At 57.3% G+C, this 19129-nt stretch overlaps 1 protein-coding gene and 1 long non-coding RNA gene across 3 annotated transcripts in view; one reads left to right on the top strand and one right to left on the bottom strand.

The window, feature by feature from the left end:
* Positions 1-19129, bottom strand: part of BLACAT1 (BLACAT1 overlapping LEMD1 locus) — a 36858-nt gene that overhangs the window by 13015 nt on the left and 4714 nt on the right. The window contains exon 1 of one of the 2 annotated variants that reach the window (XM_075521568.1): positions 5676-5754. The exons of the other annotated variant lie outside the window; for it this stretch is intronic. Within the exon in view, the coding sequence (XP_075377683.1) occupies positions 5676-5692 (17 nt within the window). The 5' untranslated portion in view covers positions 5693-5754. Of the gene's footprint in view, positions 1-5675; positions 5755-19129 lie in introns of those variants that run through there. 2 annotated transcript variants of the gene reach the window in all.
* On the top strand, positions 1645-3287 carry LOC142419010 (uncharacterized). The gene is made up of 3 exons (XR_012778466.1): positions 1645-1704; positions 2566-2944; positions 3022-3287. It is a non-coding gene; the product is annotated as an uncharacterized LOC142419010 (long non-coding RNA).

Genomic DNA, 19129 nt, shown 5'->3' with positions numbered 1-19129 from the left:
AAAAATAGGTGTGTGCCTAAGTACTCTAAGATGCTTTGAAAATGCCAACCTGATCTACTGTTTTACTTAATGCTGTGAATGTTTTATAAGCACGGCAGCTGAGGGTTTTTGCTTTGCCTGGCCCTGGACGTGGGCAGTAATCGCAGCCGCACGGGGCCGTGGGCAGAGGCTGTGCTAATTGAAAGGTGACTGGAGCTGCTGCTGGGAGCTGGATGCCAGACAAGCCGAGAGCTCACCTGGCGCTGGCAGCATCTTCTCTCTGCGATGGACCTTTTCCAGGGGTCTCTGCCAATGCCTTCTGCACGGCAGGGCTTTCATAGAAACACTTGTCCCGTGCCTGTCTCCCCCTTTGCCTCCTGCAAGCCCCGGTCGGGTGTCCCCCTGAGGATCAAACAGACTGAAGACCACAAGCCAAAACTCACTGCTTAAGCCTGTGTGCATTGCCAGGGAGTACTGGAGCTGGACAAATAAGGGCAAGAAAGAAAGAGATTTGGCAGAAAGTCACCGCCCCTGCCTCCTGACCACCAGACACGCCGACCAACGTGCCCACTCGGTTTCCTCCCGTCCCGGCTGCTCTTCGCCGCAGCCCCGCAGCAGCACGCTGCCTCGTGCTCCCTCCGTTTCTTTCCTGCTTAATGCCTGCTTTGCTAAAAGAAAAATCAATAGCATAAAGGGTAGTGAGAGCAAGTCTCAGGGGTGGAGTATCTCGGCGGCGTAGTGCAGACAGGCTGCCAATAATCCTGCTCTGAGCCGCTTTGCCCAACAGCCACCGAAATATTAATGGGGACTGCTGCCGCTCCAGCATCCGTCTGCAGCCTCTTGACAAGAGGCAATCGCCACGCGGAGATGGAGGCTATGCCTCAGCACCAGCATCCCCGCTCCCCGATGGCTCTTTCCCCCAGTGCTCGTGGGAGTGCTTGCTGGCTTTGCCGGGGGGCTTGGGGCTGTGCCCCCCTCGGGGAGCCGCCGCAGCGCAGCGCCCATCGACCCACCGGGACCGGCCAGAGAGGATTTTGCTCGTTACCTCCCCGGCGCAACATTTTGGGTTGCAACAAAGCAAACGGCAAAAATGGGACTCCTCACGTATTTTTGGTTCGTTTGCCCTGCTCTCCTCTTCTTGGCGGTTGACGGCACCCTCGCTCCGGGCTCCCCGGCCCCGGCCTTGCACCGGGTCCGAGCAGCCCCGGGGCGGGAGCGGCGGGGCCAAGCCATGCGTGTCTGCCGCAGGGACGGGCCCTGCTCGGCGTGAATGGCTCAGGGCGGCCATTGTCATGGGTGAATTTTCTGAATGAGCAAATCCTCATTAAAAAATAATTAAAACAGCCTGGTGAGATTGGCTTAATTCCTTTCATTTTGACTGATGGTGTTTAGTTTTGATGATTTATGTGCCACGGTCTTGCCAGCTCTCATGCTTTCATTGTTGGAACTCATGGGATTTTATGATTTTCTTCCTTCCACACCTCCTTGAGTCATGGGATTACAGCTGAATCTCAGCTTTCATTTTTTTCAATGACTATTATTTTTAAAGATGCATTCCAGGCTGGTGAAATAAACTTGAAAGCCTGACACCTAATGACTCAAAGCTCAGGAAGTGAGAAAAAAAAGAATAGAGAAAACTGCTCGCTTCCTGCTTGGTGAGGGTGGTTTGTAACCCCCTGACGTTGTTCGGGTGCCGACGGAGGCGGTGGGGTCTGCGGTGGTGGGGTCTGCGGTGGTGGGGTCTGCGGTGGTGGGATCTGTGGTGGTGGGGTCTGCGGTGGTGGGGTCTGCGGTGGTGGGGTCTGTGGTGGTGGGATCTGTGGTGGTGGGGTCTGCGGTGGTGGGGTCTGCGGTGGTGGTGTCTGTGGTGGTGGGATCTATGATGGTGGGGTCTGCGGTGGTGGGGTCTGCAGTGTTGGGATCTGCAGTGGTGGGATCTGCAGTGTTGGGATCTGCAGTGGTGGGGTCTGCGGTGGTGGGGTCTGCGGTGGTGGGGTCTGTGGTGGTGGGATCTGTGGTGGTGGGGTCTGCGGTGGTGGGGTCTGCGGTGGTGGGGTCTGTGGTGGTGGGATCTGTGGTGGTGGGGTCTGCGGTGGTGGGGTCTGCGGTGGTGGTGTCTGTGGTGGTGGGATCTATGATGGTGGGGTCTGCGGTGGTGGGATCTGCAGTGTTGGGGTCTGCAGTGGTGGGATCTGCAGTGTTGGGATCTGCAGTGGTGGGGTCTGCGGTGGTGGGGTCTGCGGTGGTGGGGTCTGCAGTGGTGGGATCTGCGGTGGTGCGGTCTGTGGTGGTGGGGTCTGTGGTGGTGGGATCTATGATGGTGGGGTCTGCGGTGGTGGGGTCTGCGGTGGTGCGGTCTGCGGTGGTGGGGTCTGCGGTGGTGGGGTCTGTGGTGGTGGGATCTATGATGGTGGGGTCTGCGGTGGTGGGGTCTGCAGTGGTGGGGTCTGCAGTGGTGGGATCTATGATGGTGGGGTCTGCGGTGGTGGGGTCTGCAGTGGTGAGATCTACGATGGTGGGGTCTGCGGCGGTGGGATCTGCGGTCGTGGGGTCTGCAGCAGCACCCTCCTCTCCCACCCCATCTAGCCCAGCTCTGCCAAGCTGCCGTGCTCGCAGACTCTGCCTTTGCACATTTAAAAAGTGCAAATCTGCCAAGTCCCGCTGTATCATTAAACCTGTCCTTGCCACGTGCTCCCGACCACCACCTCTCCTCCAGCGTCCTCGTGGCACGGGGCTGGCCGTGGCCTCGTGGGACCTGCGGGGACGCATCCTGCCTGGTGCAAACCGGGCGGCTCCGGGCTCTGCGCGAGGCGCTGGGTCTGCAGCATCCCTGCAAGGGGCACGGCGTGGCGGGGAGATGGGGATGGAGGTGCCCGGGCTTTTCTCAGCCCCCCGCGAGCCCCTGCTCGGGAGAGCCGACAGCAGCAGAAAGGGCTCCTGCCATCACCTGGCAGCCGTTTCGGCGGTGGGTGAAGGCAGCGGCCGCGGCCCTTGGAAATGCCCTTGGTCTCCGCCTGACGCTTTTGTTCTGCGGGGCTGCAGGTGGGGATGCTTTGAACCGTGTGAGAAAAGCTCGCTGCCAAAGAAAAGCCGCTCCCGCCGCCCTCGCAGCCCCCTTCGCCGGCACCCGGCGCCGCCGAGCGCCATTTCAGCTCTGAATGGGGACGACGGCGCCTGAAAGGCCGTGCCCCCCACCATCCCCGTCCCCCTTTGTCTCTCCCTCTGCTCGCCACCCCCTGCCCCATCCGTCTTGCTAAACCTCTAAGGCCCTGCAAGGCTTCAATGCCCCCTTTCACTTGTTATTTGTTACCAAATAAATATGGGTGATTAAAAAGGGATCAGGAGTCCGTGCGGTTTGCAGAGGTGCCTGGAAGGTGGAGTCCCTCCTCTGTGTAGCCCATGGCTTTTCGCCCTACATGAGTTAGGAAAAGCAATCACATAGGAATAAAAAGCCATAGACCACAGCAGAGGGCTTACCCAGGATAAGCCAGCAGTCTTTGGGGAAAGAAAAGGAAAAAGGGGAAGGAGGGGAAAAAAGAAAGTAACCCCCCCCGTCTAAGTTGTCCTCCCTCCCTGTGCCCGGCTGCGAGCACGACCCGCTCCATCCCTGCACGGGGACCACAGCCGCCCAGCTCGACCCTACAAAAATAGGGGAACGTCCCCCCCGGAATACCCCTACAGCCTCTGCCCTGTCACCTCTCAGCACCGTGGCATCGCAGGGTGGTTTATCCTGGGTTACCCCCGGGTCGGGAAGAAGAGAGCCGAACCTGCCACGTCTGTCCCCTCAGCAGTAACGTGCCAGCGCGATGGCCTGACCCCGGGAGGAGGACCCAGCGCCCTGCCTTTTCGGCTCCGAACGCTGTAATGAACTGTGATTGCAGGGACAACAGTCTCTTGCAGCAGAGGTGATGCTTAAAAGACAACATGCCATAGCCTGAATCAATGGCAGCACGCCCAAGCAGCAGGCAATGAAATGGTTTATTTTCACTCTGCCAGTGTCCTGGCCACAGCTACACCTTATCTCTGTCAGTAAGTGCTAGGTATTCCCCATCACATCTTTTTGTGCTGCTTTTAAACCTGATAAACCTTGAGTTATAAACCAGATAGTTGCTCTGGTTGCAAAGGGAGCAGCAGAAATTTGCACCTGTAGATCAAGTGTCCCTTGCCAGAGAGGACCACCGTGCTGTTGGGCAGCCGCTTCCCTTGCAGCAGCCCAGGAACCCACAGGGTAAATCCCTTTTGCAAGCAAGGCCGGAAAGCGCTCGCCTTGGGGTATAGCCGTACCCTGTCCTGTAGCTGTTTTGAAAATCTGACCCTTCGGACCACCGAGGGACTTGCCCACAGTCACGGAGTCACTCAGCGGCAGAACTGGGAACCGAAAACCTTCCCTTGGCCCCGCTGCCCCCGCAGCTCACCTGGCTGCAGAGGCGGTGGATGCTCAGCGGCGAGAGGTGCATCCAACAGACCCGCCTTTGTCGGCTGAGACAAAGGGCTAAAGAAAGGTCTGGCTGCAAACCCGCCTTCCGCTCGCTTCCCCCGCCGCTGCCTTCCCCTGCCGCCTTTTCGCGGGAGCCTGCGTCTCCGTCCCCACAAACGAGGCATCTCGGGACGAGGTGACGCGTTTCATGGGGAGCAGCTGCTCCGGCAGCAACTCTGAGAGCCGGACGCAGAGCTTATTCTTTAGCAAAAGCCTCTGCACCTCCCCGCACCTGGGGGATCTCCTCCGGTGGCACCAAAACTGCCCGCGTTGTCCCTGGGAAAGCACTGGCCTCTGCCTTTATTCTCTTCCCCTGCCGGGACGCCGGCTCGTTCAGCAACAGTGACTGCTAATTGCCAGGAGCTGATGAGGTCAGCTCTGCTATTGAGTCTAGGAAACTCCCTTTCTTGTTGCCCTAGCAAGAATCCTTGGGAAATTCAATGTTTCTAAAACTATACAGCAACCAGGTTTGGAAGTAGGAAGGATTTTGCACCCTGCGGTTCATAATAGCAGTGAACATGACTTTGACCTACAAACCGAACTTCTGAAGCACACGGGTAGCTCCGAACTGGCGTTTTCCCAAGGTCTTTCCTCTTTTAACTCCCATACATGAATGGCAAGAAAAAAAAGGCCCCCGTGTGCCCCACCTTCTGACACGGTCACGCTCCCTTCCCGGCCCTTTTGCTCTGCAGGTGGCAGCCACGGGACGGTGGCACCCACGGGACGGTGGCACCCCACGGGCAGCCCGACGCACCGAGCTCTGCAGCAGCATCATTTGGCCACAGCGTTACGGCCTTGGGTGCAGGCATTGTGCTGGGGAGGTCTGCAGGCAAATACCCCGGTGCATGCCCGTGGGCGCTGCGTGCACGCCAGGAGCCCCTCATGGGTCTCTGCCCCCCAGCTCCGCACCAACCCAACCCCTGGTCCCGGGGGTGCACGAAGGAGACAACCCCAATTTCATTGCGCCTTGCACGTTCGAGGGGTAAATCTGTCGAGCCGGGCTTAATGGCTCTTAAGGATATGGCCTTGTGGCTCTGCCATAGCACCCAAGACCTCCCCAAGGAGCTTGCACCCAACGCAGGGCAGCTCCAGTGCCAGGCTGCTCTCCCCAGCATTGGAGCACGAGGACACGTGCCCGTCCGAGAACCACCAGCCCCACACCACACCGCAGGGACCCGAGGACAGCCCGGAGCCGCTGGCCGAGCGCGGCTGACCTCACCTTTGGCAGCGTGGCATCCTCTCCGCGGGAAGGGCACCATGCCAGCCGGCACGGGCCTTGGGACGGCAGCCACCCTGGCATCGCCCACACCGTCCTCTCCTCCCCGCACCACCCTGGCCCCCGCCAGCAAAACCCAGGTGCTGCAGGGATGCTCAGGGAAGTGGGTGCCCAGCGCTCACGGGGCAGCCGGCCCCACAGCCTCCGAGCCGCGGCCGGCTATGGGGGGGGGGGGGGGTGTCTCATTTTTGAAGCCCCGACCCCTCCCTTGCCGGCTGCTCTCGCTGCAGTCCCCAGCGCCCTGTCCCCACGTCCCCGCCGAGCCTTGCTGCGCGGTCGCATACTTGAAATGGTTGTGCACCGAGGGGCCGGAGCGGAGGGAGGGAGCGGGGGGTCAGGTATTTCTCCATCCCCAGCTCTGGAGAGCCGGTAACAAAGGCGCTATTGAACTGCAGCCTCTCTGGTCTGTGAAGCAGAAACCTCTTGTATCTACTTCACTGCCTTTGATCTAACTCCCCCAGTGGGATGTATATTACTCATGTCCTGCTGCTCGGGTACTGCTGCCAGAATGGGACGGGGGGGACGAGCCCCCGCACGTCACCCCGGGTTTGGGAAGCGTCCTGCCAGCACCGGGCAGGGGCACCCAGCACCCGCCTCCGCTGCTGTCCTTCCCCGTGGCCCCCCTGCCTTCCCCCTCCATCCCCCAGCCCCGCCACCCTCCCAGACCCCAAACTTCGGGGGGTACGTGCGGGCGCCCAGTGCTGCCCTGGGCGGCTCAGCCGAGCGTAGAGGCGGGAGGAGCAGGGCTCTGCGCCTCGCATTCCTCTTCCGTAATTAAAGCCGGTGCGCTGGGTGGAGGGGGAATTTCCCAAAGGGTTTTACTAGCGTCTGGACAAGGGTCAGACAATGAGAACATTTGACAGGGTGCCCAAATCCGCTGTATCTTGGATACGCTCAAAGCCTCCCCCATGCTGTTCGTCCCAGGCACTGGTTTGCAGGAGGTGGGGGCTGTTTGGGCAGGTTGGGCGGTGGGGAAGGCGGGTGGGAGCTTGGGGACTCTCTCACGACATCCCTGCAGCCTTTGCCCCAGCCAGGCTGCCCCAAAAGTGCAAAAGCTTGAGCAGCACCAGCTTGCTCTGAAACCACGTCCCCACCGGGATCGCCCAGAAAATCCTGGGTAAAGGCATCAAACGCACCTTAGAGACTCACAGTACTTAGAGTGGTGCTTTAAAAAGTACTTTGCTGCCTTCAGCGATCTACCTGCCTCGCTCCCCGGGGAGCCAGGGGCACTCGGGGCTTAGCCCGGTTTTGCCAGCCCCGGGGGGCACTGGGATGCTGTGACAACCTGGCTGGAAACCACCCCAGCTACCCAAAAGCACTTGAGTGCTTTTGGAAATCTTCTTCTCCTGCTTTTCCAGCTGGTTTGCGGAAAACCCTGCGGCTGGCAGCTCCCACTGGCACCCAGAGAGGCATGTGTGGGCATCGCCTTTGGAGCAGGCAGGCCCCCGGGGTGCCCACATGAGAGTACCCCCAGTGAGAGTACCCAAAATTACAGCACAAGAGGAAGCGTCCCTGTAGCCCAGGGCTCTCGGCGCTGCTTCGCCTTCTCCCAGGGCTCATCCCCTCCTTCCCCAGCTCCCTGCCCGTGTCTCAGGTGAGGGGAGAGCTGAGACATGCACAGAGCCTCTCCGGGGCTGCCTCCATCCCTGCTGCAAGGTGGAGAGAAAAAATACATACCCGACAACTGAAATGGAAAGGATGGATGGACAGATGGACGAACGGATGGACAGATACTCAAGAACAGAGACCAGCCAAGCCGGGTACACCTAAAGGATTTTGTTTTCCACAGAAATCCATACTAATGGCATCCCAAGAAGGTGCAACCAGCCTTTCTTTTAGGGGATCATCTGCAGTTCCCCCCTCCCCAGCCCCTCTCTCTCCAGCTACAGGCTGGCTCGTGCCCCAGGGCAGGGCGTGCGGGACCCAACTCTTGTTTGGTTTTTAAACATTAATTATTAGAACTTGGGGAGCAGTTGAAGTCAGAGTTGGGCAATGATCCATTTTCAAGCTGTCTTGACAACTGGCTCCAGCACAGCAAGATTAGATCTACTAATCACATTTATAAGGCGCCCAGGATCATGAATTGGGTATTCGGAGAATATTTGTCATTGTAACAATGTCATTTCCCAGCCTTCAGCGTGCATTACCTTGTCCTCCAAGTCGTTATGGTTGGACTTCTTGGCTTTATAGAAACGTCTGCTCGGGGAAGAGGAGGCTCAAATGCATTGGTTGTATCGGTGCTCTGGACAGCTAAAGGTGCACCCTGTCTGTCACTTGTGCATCCCACCCGGATAGGGTAATACCGGGGTTATTTATGCATTTTAATCCGCTTTCTCATCACCTGATTTTGTATTGATAGCTGCTTCAACAAAACGGATATAACCCAAATCTTTCCAGAATGCTATATAAATCCCCCAACTCTTCCAGGCAATAAAAAGGGAGGCCAGGTAAGCTGAGCGACACCCCAGATCACGCAGCGCATCCTTAACGGTGAGCTCAGGAAAGCAACGCAGCTCTGCTTCCCCGTCACTCCCCAAAGCAGGCGTCTGACGAGGAGACCACACCGTCTACAACACCCTTATCAAGACGTGCCGGAGAGATGCGTTCAACAAATCCATGTTTGCAGCAACAACAGCAATCGCAGCATCGCAGCCGGCGCCCAGCAGCTGCCGCTCGGCTGCGAGTGCTGCAGCATTGCATTAAGGAGAGACCAGACGGAGCCCAGGTTCCCTTCACAGGACGCTCTGGCAGCCGCAGAAAATCCACAGGCTCAGGAAGGGCCAAAATAGTCCTAATTTTGCAGGTGCACAGGCAATCACACATTCCTTCCAAAACACAGGATACAGCACAAAACTGGTCTGGTTTGTTTTAAGGAGAGAAAAGAAATCCTTTCATTTTCTGGCTACTTTTGCGCTTGGCTTTACGCCCACAGGGATGCTCAGCCCACCTCCCTCCGGAACAGCGGACGTGGCTCGTGCAGCCTCTCCCCGACACCCTGGCAGCCCATGAGATGTGTTTGCCCCTTCCAGCAGGTACCAGTGCTCCAGGGCCTGGCTCGCCCCTCACTCAGGGACCTGTGTAGGAACAGGGGGGCTGGCGAGGTGCTGGGGGGGACAGGGCGTGCAGAGCTGGGCTCCGGCTGCCCCGGCACAGCTCAGCCCAGCAGCAGGCTCCCAAAGGACTGGCTTTTCCATGAGTGCCTGAGGTTGTTTTGGCAAGCGGAAATGTTCTTGCTGGAACGGGCAAGTTTGAGCCAGGAGGAATATTTTGCAAATCCAGTTAGTTTGTAGCAGTCGGCTTTGGGTACAAAAGCAGCTCTGAGAAGTTGCAACCTTTTCCTTCCCACTTTTCCATTTGGAACAGCATGCCGCTTCCAGCTCTCCTTTGCTCTTACCAAAAATACGTATTTTAGGTGACTGGAAATGTAATGGCAGGTTTTTCTCCAGGTGAAACAAAATGTTCTCCAACCCTAGATGATTTTGTTCCCCAGCTTGCTGAAAAAATTCAGAATAAATTAATTTTGGTTTGACCCCTCGGTGCTTCTGTGCTCGGCAAACCAAAAAATCAGTCCTCAGCAGAGGACCTGCACCTGAACCAAGCGACTCTTGGGGGGGCACGTCTGGCCACAGGACCCCAAGGCTTGCGTGTCCCGGGTCACGGCCCATATGATCCTGCCGAAGCCCAAACCCCTCCGCTCCGCCTCTGCTCAGCCCCACTGCACAGCGCAGAGCGTTGCTGTTTCCTCCGGCTTTTTTTCAAGGTGGAGGGATGAGAGAGGCAGAGAGGGAAGGGATGAGATAATGACCCAGATCTGTTCCTGCAAACTAGCCATCAATTTGCCACACAGCCCATTAGGAGAGGGCAAATGCAACTCGGGAATCCAGGTAAGTCACTCGCTAACAAGATGCTCCCAGGCCTTTTAGCACATTCCTGGTCACACATATTTCAGCTCCCGCAGCCCCAGCTGTAATTAAGTCTGGGCTGCGAGGCAGGAGATGCTGCAGGAGCCATGGGGGGATTTGTCTAGATTTGCCGGAGGAGTGCGCAGGGCTGAGGAGCAACGGGCTCTCTAAGGCAGGGGGTGAGGCAGGGGCTGCAGCCCGAGATCCTGCGTGGTGCAGGGGCTGGTCCACCGCTTGGAGGAGGGCGAGGAGGGCGAGCGCTGCTCCCCTGGGATCTCCAGCAACTTGGACTGGGTAATGGAGGGAGAGGGAAACAACGGGGCTGTGACTGGGGACGGTTCAGTGATTGGGAGCGACTAGAGCGGAGGGAACAAAGAGACAGAGGAATTAAAGGGGGAAGGTGAGGGAAGAGCCCCATGGGGCTATGGGGGCACTTTGTCCCGAGGTAGAAAGCGAAGGCAGGATATCCGTCACCTCCGCACCAGTGTGGCCCCTTCGACGCCCCTGGGGAGCCACTTCCCTGGGCTCAAACCTGCCTCAGGTGACTCCAGTGACTTCAGGGACATCACCCTGGGCACCAGCTTAGGAAGAAAAGAGATCAACCCATCTCCCACCGTCATAAATCAGGGCTGAATCCACTGACAACAGGCGGTCCTGGGGGAAGCGGACCCGCTAAGGTGCTCTTCCCCTCCCCTTGCAGACCAGACCCCAAACCCCCTTTGCATGTGGCTTCATCGTCACACGCACAAGCTCAAGCAGCTCCGATAAAGCCACAGACCCGGCTCCCTCCTGGGACAGGGGCAGAGACGGCTGCCAGCGCTCAGCTGGAATTCACACCGCAGCTTCGCACCATGTTTGAAGAGGGTTTAAACACCCATATCCACCGAGGCTCCTTTTCCTCGCTGGCACAGGGGATTTGCACTGGCACAAACAAGAGAAATCGCAACCTCCTTTACAAACGCTGCTGCCCCACGCTGGGCTCCCCCCTCCTGCCCAGCGGCTGCACTGGCCCCCCAGAGCCCCCCTGACTTAACCTGTGCATGCAACAGAGGATTCCTGGCAGATATTCCCATCCAGGCTGTCCTGTGCAACCCTGTCTGGCTGCAACGCAGGACACCGGTGTGCTTCCTACTGGGGATTCCCCCCTGGATGCGCGGGTGAGGCCAGTGGGGCAAGGAGAAGTGGTAGATGAAGGCAGGGATGCTGGCAGAGCCGTGGGGCTGGGGCGACCCTCCCCGCGTGCCCCCACTGATGCTCCCCGTTGCCGGCTAGAGAGGATTAGCCAGAGCTGGGGTGACTGGGATCGAAATGGGATGGGTTGATGGTCTACCCGCACGGGAGCTGCCGTTGTGTGCCTGTGCGTGTGCAAGGCAAAAGGGTGGTTAAGCCTCACGCGGCTATTCACGCTCTCCTGGGGTTTGGCGAACCGTGTCTAGGCACCGAGAGGTCAAGGTTGCTCTTGCTTTGGGCTTTGCAGGGTCTCTGCCGTGGTCGTGCTGAGCTGGCAGCCCCGGAGGGAAGACCTCCTGAAAGCTGAGCTCAGGCCGACCCCAGCCCATGGGCCGTCCTCTGCCGGCATCGGCAACTCGGTGCAACAGGCAGCGTGCAAGGGCAGCGCGCCCTGCGAGGAGGAAACGTGGGGCTGGAATAAGAAACCGCACATGGATTAGTCCCTGGAGAGTGAACGGTGGCATCCATGCCTAGAGGCAGGTTTGTACAGCTTGAGTGGCGGGGTTTGGGGAGCATCGTGGATGCATCCTCCTTGTCAGGTCCAAGGTGATGCAGACGTGAGATATTTGTGTTTCGTCTGCTGCTGGCCCCGTTGTTCACTGTTACCAGTGATTTGTCATGTTCTGCTGACAAGTCATCGGGGACTCGTGACATAATGTGACACCTATTAGCATGAGGAGAAATTCTGGTGGAGAAAGTGTCTCTTTTCCACTTTGGAGACCTTTCCTCTGTTGCTTCTCCTGCTGAACAGGGCACTAGGGTCCCACTGCTCCCTCCCAAGGGACAGCCACACTTGGGGGGAAGACAAACCCCACAGGGAGCCCCGTAAGAGCAGTGTGAAGGTGCCCCAAGCCCGTACCCGAGCCTGTTCTCTCTGCCTGCAGCCGTCCCAGCCCTGGTCCCACCCAGCCCTGCTGCTGAAGGTCTGCCACCGCTCCCTGGGGACGCAGACGTCTGCAGAAACCAGGAGGGGACATCCCTCAGATGCCTCCGGGCACCCCCAGCCTGCTCCTTGAAGGAGGGCTTGGGGGGCTTTGCCGTCCTCTCCTCTCCTTGCTGTTGCTGAAGCTTCCAGCAGAGAAAAATTATTATTCTCCTTAATGGGCTATCGCAGTCCAGACAGGCGAGAGCACCCAGGCACTTGCACACACACACACACACGCGCACACACCCCCCGGTACCAAATCACTGCACAAGCCACTGGGAACTGTTTGGTCTCCCCAGACCCTGCCAGCCCTCAGGACCCCATCACCGGAGTCCCTTTGGTTTCAGTACCCCAGCACGTCTGAAATAACAGCAGGAATCAAATGACACCAAAATCAAGACAATTCCTATCTCAAAGTAATTAATTTCCCTTCCCCTCGCTGACATCACCGTTCAGGTTAATACATGCACCGCTTCCCTTATCTTTCTTCGGGATTACCTCATCGGAGAGAATCCAGAGAGCCTCCCTCTCCGCTGTGCCGAATACCAGCACTGGTGTTGGAGCTGCAAGTTTGCAGCCGGAGGAAGGATTGCTCAAATGCGGCTCCACCAGCACACCCAGCTCTTCCGACCACACCGGCACTCCATGCTGTTTTCTTACAGGGTTCAATGACATTCAGCAAGGCACGAGCACTAACAAATCTGCTCTTCGCCCTTCAGTTCACGCTCATCAGAAAGAAAAATACACTTCTGCACCAGGCAGAGTTTCTCTTTGCCTGCAACTGGGGGCCGATGCACGGATTTTATACACGTTACAAACAATGCAAAAGTGTTTGCACATACACAGACATCCCCAGTCCTACACAAACACCCCCCTTCACATGTGTGGTACCTGAGTAAGACGGAAAACTTATCATATATGTACCCGAACTTACATTCATACACAGGAACACTCATACAAGTGCACACTTCATACTGAAATCCAACAGTTAAAGAGCTTACGTGTAATTTAGCCGATAAGTACTTAACGTGTTGCATGTAATTGTGTGTCAACATAAGTAATGTGCATATATATATATACACACATCTTCACAAACATTCATATATTGATGACTTTTGACTATCTGATTATTATTATTAGCTGCTTATTCTCGCCTAAAACAAAGACAATTGATTTTTTTTCAGCTAATCGCATGTATATCCACAAGAATATAACTACCGCGAGCAAATGCCACGCATTAGCTACGACACAGCGTGAAGAGATGTAAACACATATATTCACATACGCGTACATAAACACCTTTTCAATACACACAATAAAGAGATAAAGGACTTGAATTTCTTTGGGAAAGAAATACGCGGGCATTGCCCGCAGAGTTTAAGTCCCCGGGGGGAGCCGTACAGGTAACGCATGCACACGGGGCCGGTGGATGCAGGTGTCTGTGTGTGGTTTGCATGTGCTCCTTACCAATGCCCATCGTACGCGGAGCCTGTGCCCCCGCTCCTATTCACTGCCTCGCTCGCTCACACACACAACTCCTCCAGGCAAGACTTCAAACAAAGAAAGAGAGAGAAAAATGCTGTCTTACTTTTTTTCCTCCTTTTTTTTTCCTCCTCTCTCCTCCCCGCCGCCTCAATCGCGGGACTTCAGCGGGACTGCAGTTCTTTGGTGGAGATTGTGAAAAGCAACTTAACGAACCGCCGAGCGCTGCACACAGCCGTGCGGAAGGGAAGAAGAGCTTTGCCAGCAGAGAAGAGAAGGAACAAAAGCCCAGCAATGCCAGAGCGGTGCTGAATAGGTGTCTTCCTAATTGTAAGGGGATTGTGTGGCTGTGTGTGGTTGCGGGGCGGGAGGAGGCGGGTGGAAGGGGCGATGGGAAGAGGCCTTCCTCCCACGCCGGCTGGGGACGGCCGCCCGCAACCCCAATCTGAGGTTAGTGCATAAATTATCTCCCGTCTCTCGCGCTCTCCCCATTGGGTCGCGGAGCCGCACGCACGTCTGCATCCCCGCTGCTCCGCTCCGCCGACAGCTTCCCGTTCCCCGCGCAGCCCGCCGCGATGCCCGGTACCCACGGGGCACGGCCCCCCGCGTACCCCCCGCCCGGGGCAGGGATGCCAGCTCTCCCCATCTCGCCTCTCTCCCGCTTTCTCCCTTTCCGCTTTGTCTTCAGCCCCGTCTCCCAGCCAGGCAGACACAAAAGAGCCTCTGACCTGGGAGGAGAAATACCCGTTTCCAGAAAAAAAACCCACCCGAGTGCGCCGGTGTGTGCTTTCAGCAGGCAGGGAAATTAAAAATAGCTGGTACAGCTCAAAATCAGAGGCAGCATTCCTTCCCTAATGAGTGTAATTAGCGGAGTGAGGATGGAAGCATGTTTCCCCGGCTGTTCCCTGCATCTTTCCGCGTCTCCAAGCGCCAGCCTGCCTGTGCTCTTCCACAGGCTTTTGGGAAGCGGCGTTTTTCCACTTCCAGGAGCTGCTGGGGCAGGAGCTGTGCTTGGATGCAGCTGTCAACATGCACTTCGGCTGCCCTAAGCTCTCCCTCCACCGCCGTCTCAAAATAGAGGGGTTCAGACACGATTAAATCCCCAAACACACATCCCGAGTCCTCTGGGGCTTGCAGAAGCAAAGACAAGACAGATTTGGGACCTTTTTTTTTTTTTTTTTTTTCTCCTGCTCATTGCTATCCATCCACTTTAGCTCTCATAAATCCCAAGCTGTCAGTGTAACACCGGGTGATTCAGTGGGGATTTAGCCAGGCTTCAGACCCGGGGAGCGAGCCAGATCCTCCTCCCGTGGCAGCGCCCGACCGAACATGAGCACGGCATTACCTCACCCCGTACCGGGTCCCCTCGTGCCGGGACACGGGGCGTTGGGCTGCTCGCCCGTGGGGAGCCGGGAGGTCCCTTGCAGGGGGCAAGGAAGCTCTCTGCCTTGTGGGTAGCTCCCTCAGCAACCCTGTAAATCCAAATTCTGCCCGGGATTAGTCTAACCATCAATTTGGCTGCACCCGTCTAGGCGAGAGCAGGGAGAGGGTCCACTCTGTGCATCCGTTCCCCAAAGAGGGAAGGGGCAGCAGCCGAAGCCCCGTGGGAGGGCAGCTCTGGGAGACGTGTTGGGCAGCTCGTTAACTGATGGGCCTAACGACCTGCTCGGCTGGGTTGTCTGCACAAGCCGGAGGAGGAGGAGGAGCATCCGGACAGGGCGACACGTTGGATCTGGGCACGGGGCTGCCCAAGCAGGCGGTCCAGCCGGGCTGCAGCAGGCCAGGAGCGGCCGGGGAGGGCTGCGCTGTCTCTCAGCATCTGCTCGGCTCTGACATTGTGCTCACTTGGGCTTTTTTTTAATTGTCTTGATGTCCCTCATTTGCATAATCCCCATAATGCAGCGCAGCAGGACTTTTGCTCTGAGCTAATAAATAGATGACAAAAATAAACGTGTCATGTAAGATTTGCTTCCATTTCTTTCCTTTGTGAGCTAGCTATCACCGAGAAATGATGCTCGCGGGGTTGATCTCACAGGAACCGTCAGCCTGGCCTGCCATAAGCAGCGACGTTCGCTTTGCCCGTGGTACGCAACTTTGCCAGATGTTAGGCTGAAGTCGTGAGCTGGGAGCGGGAGGAAAAGGTGGCTGCGAAACGCGGGGATGTGCTCCTCGCTGCCTGGGGGTTGCTCCCCATCGGCCTTCCAAAGCTCTTCCCCAAAAGTCATCCCAAAAGCGGGCTGGTGAAGTGCCAGTGGAAGGACCGCAGACCGCAAAAAGGTTCATCGTTGCGTTCGTAGCGTGTTTGCATCCAGTAACAGCCAGGCAGGTATCTGGTGTGCCTTATTTTTAGATGTACTTTCTTCAAAATTACGGGGCACTGTGGTTTCCTCTCCTCCCTAACTCTGCAGCCAGCTCTCCGCTCGCGGTAGAGTTGCACCATTTATGAAATTAGTTGCCCTAGCTGAGAAAAAGAGTAATCGCTCTGCCATGAATATCCAAGGGGACTCGTGAGGCTGGAGAGGCACCGTGTGTTTGCTACAGGACGATTTCCCCCTTGGTTTTACAATAATTTATTTATCACCTCAAAGAACTTGGCTGGATAGTGTACGGGGCATCGATGGGAACGTCATAGATCCCACCCCAAAACAGTCTTAACAGGCTCAAAGTTTTAAAACAGAGGCTGCAATTAATCACTGGGGCTCTTCATCCCTAGAAATCTTCGCTCCAGGACTGGGGTTTTTCCTAGGCTGGAAGCGAGGGAGCTGCTGGGCATCATCCCCGCATCGGGTCAGACCAGAGGATCCCTTCTGAACCTCAGGCCCGTGAAGCAATGGGGCTTGGATCTGATGGAAGATAGCAATGAGACTCGTTAGGTTTCTGAAGATGTAGTAGGAGATGGTTACTTTGCAGAGGGTGCTGGCAGCTTTGGAGATCGTATCTCGTGCATTACAGCAGTTGGTATTTTTTTTCCTTCCCGCAGCCCTGTGATTCTGGAGGATTCTCAGCTCTTATATAAAAATGCTTTAGCATTTCCAACTGTGTTGTTTGTTGAGAAAAGCCTGAAAACATGAATCCTAAAGGGTAAAAGCTAGAAGAAAAATAAAGACCTGATAATATACGAGCTTTCTTTTTTTTTCCTTTTAAAACCCTGACCAATTTTAAATCATTTTTATGACTGTACATAACTGCCTTCTGGCATGCGAATGCTTGAGCCTGGTGTTACCGTAAAGATGGATTCGCAACTGCTGGTCAGCGGAGGAAAAAACACTGCCTGCAGTTTCCAAAACGCTCAGATCAGGCTGTGAAAGGAGCTCATCAACCTCATAGAGCTGCACTTAATTGACATCTAACAGGTCCCGGGATGAGGCTTTCGGCTCTTGCGTGGGGTTTCCCAGCGGGGCTGCTCTGCGGAGGTCTCTCCCGTGCTGGAGGGGGGATGTGTTTGCAGCAAGCTGGGCTGGCAGCCGGGCACTCGGGGCTGCTGGGCTGCCTCATCCACGGCAGCAGCCCCGAGGAGGAGACGCATGTGCAGATGGGCACTCGCGGGGGAAGCGAAGGCAGGGGGCGAAGAACAAGAGACAGGGACTGAAAGCAGAGGAGGAGGGAGAGGTGAGCTGTGGTGTGAGGCTGGATCACGCCTCTGGCTGTGGTGAGCCCTAGCAGGAGAGCTTTCCACCATGGGCAGCCAAGATCTGCAACAAGTCCTCTCCCAGCTCATCCCAGCGATGAGGTCTGCACCCCGGACGCTCTGGACCAGGCTCAGCTGCCTCCCAGCACGAGCATCACGTCCATCTCCCGGCGCCCGCTGGGACGGTGGGGTGCTGGGGCAAGGGAAGGCAGAGAGCCGTAAGGATGGAAAAAAGAAAAAAACCAGCGAGAGCGGTGGAAATTAGATGAAGTACAGGAACGAGGCATGGAGGACCGTGGAGCACCCCTCCAGGATGCAGCGAATAATTTTCCCCTTCCCCAAAGCACCGCGGCGAGGGGACGGGATCATCCGTCTTCATTACACCACCAGAATAGGCTCTGTCAGGTTGCACTGTAAAGCTAATCAATATCCCCTGCGGCCTCGCCGGCCGCAGCTCCCGCCACGCTGGCAGGCAGCCACGCAGCCGGAGCGGGCACCGGGGCACGCCGGCACACCGGGTTGTGCCACACGTGTGTGCTGGCACAGCCGGGCACTGCTCCCTCTGCGGCACGGGTCCCCATGGTACTGGGGGGGGCAGAGACGCCCAGCTATTGCCACGCACTGTCTACACACGCTTGATGACTTTTTTAACCGAGTTCACACTCTTTCTCATCTGGCTACCCAGGTATTTTATTTTCCCCTTGCCATAATATCCTGACACCTGGCTGCTTATTTTCTGTAGACGACTGAACAAACCTCCTGCAACAAAACCCCACAGAAATGCATCCGTTCAGGGAGCAAAAATCACCACGGAAAGCCTTATTTACCCAGTTGCAATCACACAACCCCACTTAGATGGCAAACTTAACTCACATGCAGCGTCCTAGAGCCCGTGCGCTGAGCAAGGCACTTCCCTCTGCAGTGACATTCCTCCAGAGCAGAGAGAAGCAAGGGGTTCTGCTATGAACATCGCTCGGCTCCCCAATGCAGTTTGGACCAGCCTGGCCAAAGTGCTCAGCACCCAGCACCTGCCCTTGTGCCCAATGCACTCAGCCCTCGCACCCAGCCCCTGCACCCAGCCCCTGCACCCAGCCCCTGCACCCAGCCCTCGCACCCAGCCCCTGCACCCAGCCCTTGCACCCAGCCCTCGCACCCAGCCCAGCTGGGCATCGCTTTTCCCTGGTGCAAGCTCCCAGCAGTCCCGAGGCAGCACTGGAAATGCTCCTTGTCTCATCGCTGCCTGGCCCTGCTCAGTCCACACGTACAGGGGCAGGGAGTTAATAAACCTAGGAAATAAAGGTCAAGATTCAATCATCGGGTGCTGCTGAGAGCAGAGCAAAGATGCTAAGGCTTTCAATTGCCCATGGTTGAAAAATGATGGAGGGGTGCAGGGGACACGCCTGTGCGAGCAGAGCTGTCGGAGAGCGCGGCAGCGTGCGGTGCAGAGGGGTTAACGAGATCGGTGCTGCCTGCGCCAGCTCCAGGGATCGCTGGAGGGTCCCCTTCCCCGGGGAGCACCTGGCTGCACCCAGAACAGGGGCTCAGCGGCATTCCTGCTGTCCGATTGCTCCCAAGAAACACCGGGGAGAAGACAGACCCCTGGGATGGGAGACCCTCAGGGCAGACGAGACCCTGACCGCCACACGGGTCTTTGGATTTTACCGGGGGATGCTGCAAGCAAATGGTACGGGGGGGTCCCCTGTTGGACATAACTGCCCAGCAGCAGCCAGCCCGCACCAACCCACATCGGCCTCATACCCGGCACGGCCCGGCCCATGCCCACCCTGCGGACCGTTCCCGGGGCAGGAGCGAGGGCCCGGTGAGCTCCCTGTTCTGCACCGGGGAGCTAAGCCCCGGCTGTTTTCAAGGCAGCTTTCAAAGCGGTCGCTCCCTCCTTGCAGCCAGGCTCCTACTGCAAGCAAAAGTCTCGCCCAAGACAAGACCCATCCATCTTACTCTCAGCCCGGCCGCGCGGCTAAAAATAAGCCAATAAAGTAGCAATCACCTTGGAGCAGCAGCAGCTCTATTAAAGCGGAGCGAGCTGCGGCACCTGCGCCCCGGCTCCCCGGTGCGCGCGAGCCAGAACCCCGGCAGCCTCCGCCTGCCCCGCTGCCGCGGCGCGACGGCGGCAAGAGCCGGCACGGCAGCACCTGGTGCTGCCCCGCGGCCCCGCGCTCCTGCCGGGCCCCGGCTCTGCCTCGCTCAGCTCCTCCAGAGATGCTCCCCGCCG

This window comes from Mycteria americana, chromosome 20 (genome assembly GCF_035582795.1).
Source record: "Mycteria americana isolate JAX WOST 10 ecotype Jacksonville Zoo and Gardens chromosome 20, USCA_MyAme_1.0, whole genome shotgun sequence".
Lineage (NCBI taxonomy): Eukaryota > Metazoa > Chordata > Aves > Ciconiiformes > Ciconiidae > Mycteria > Mycteria americana.
Note: the sequence above shows the minus strand (reverse complement) of the source record. Positions and strands in the feature narration are given on the sequence as shown.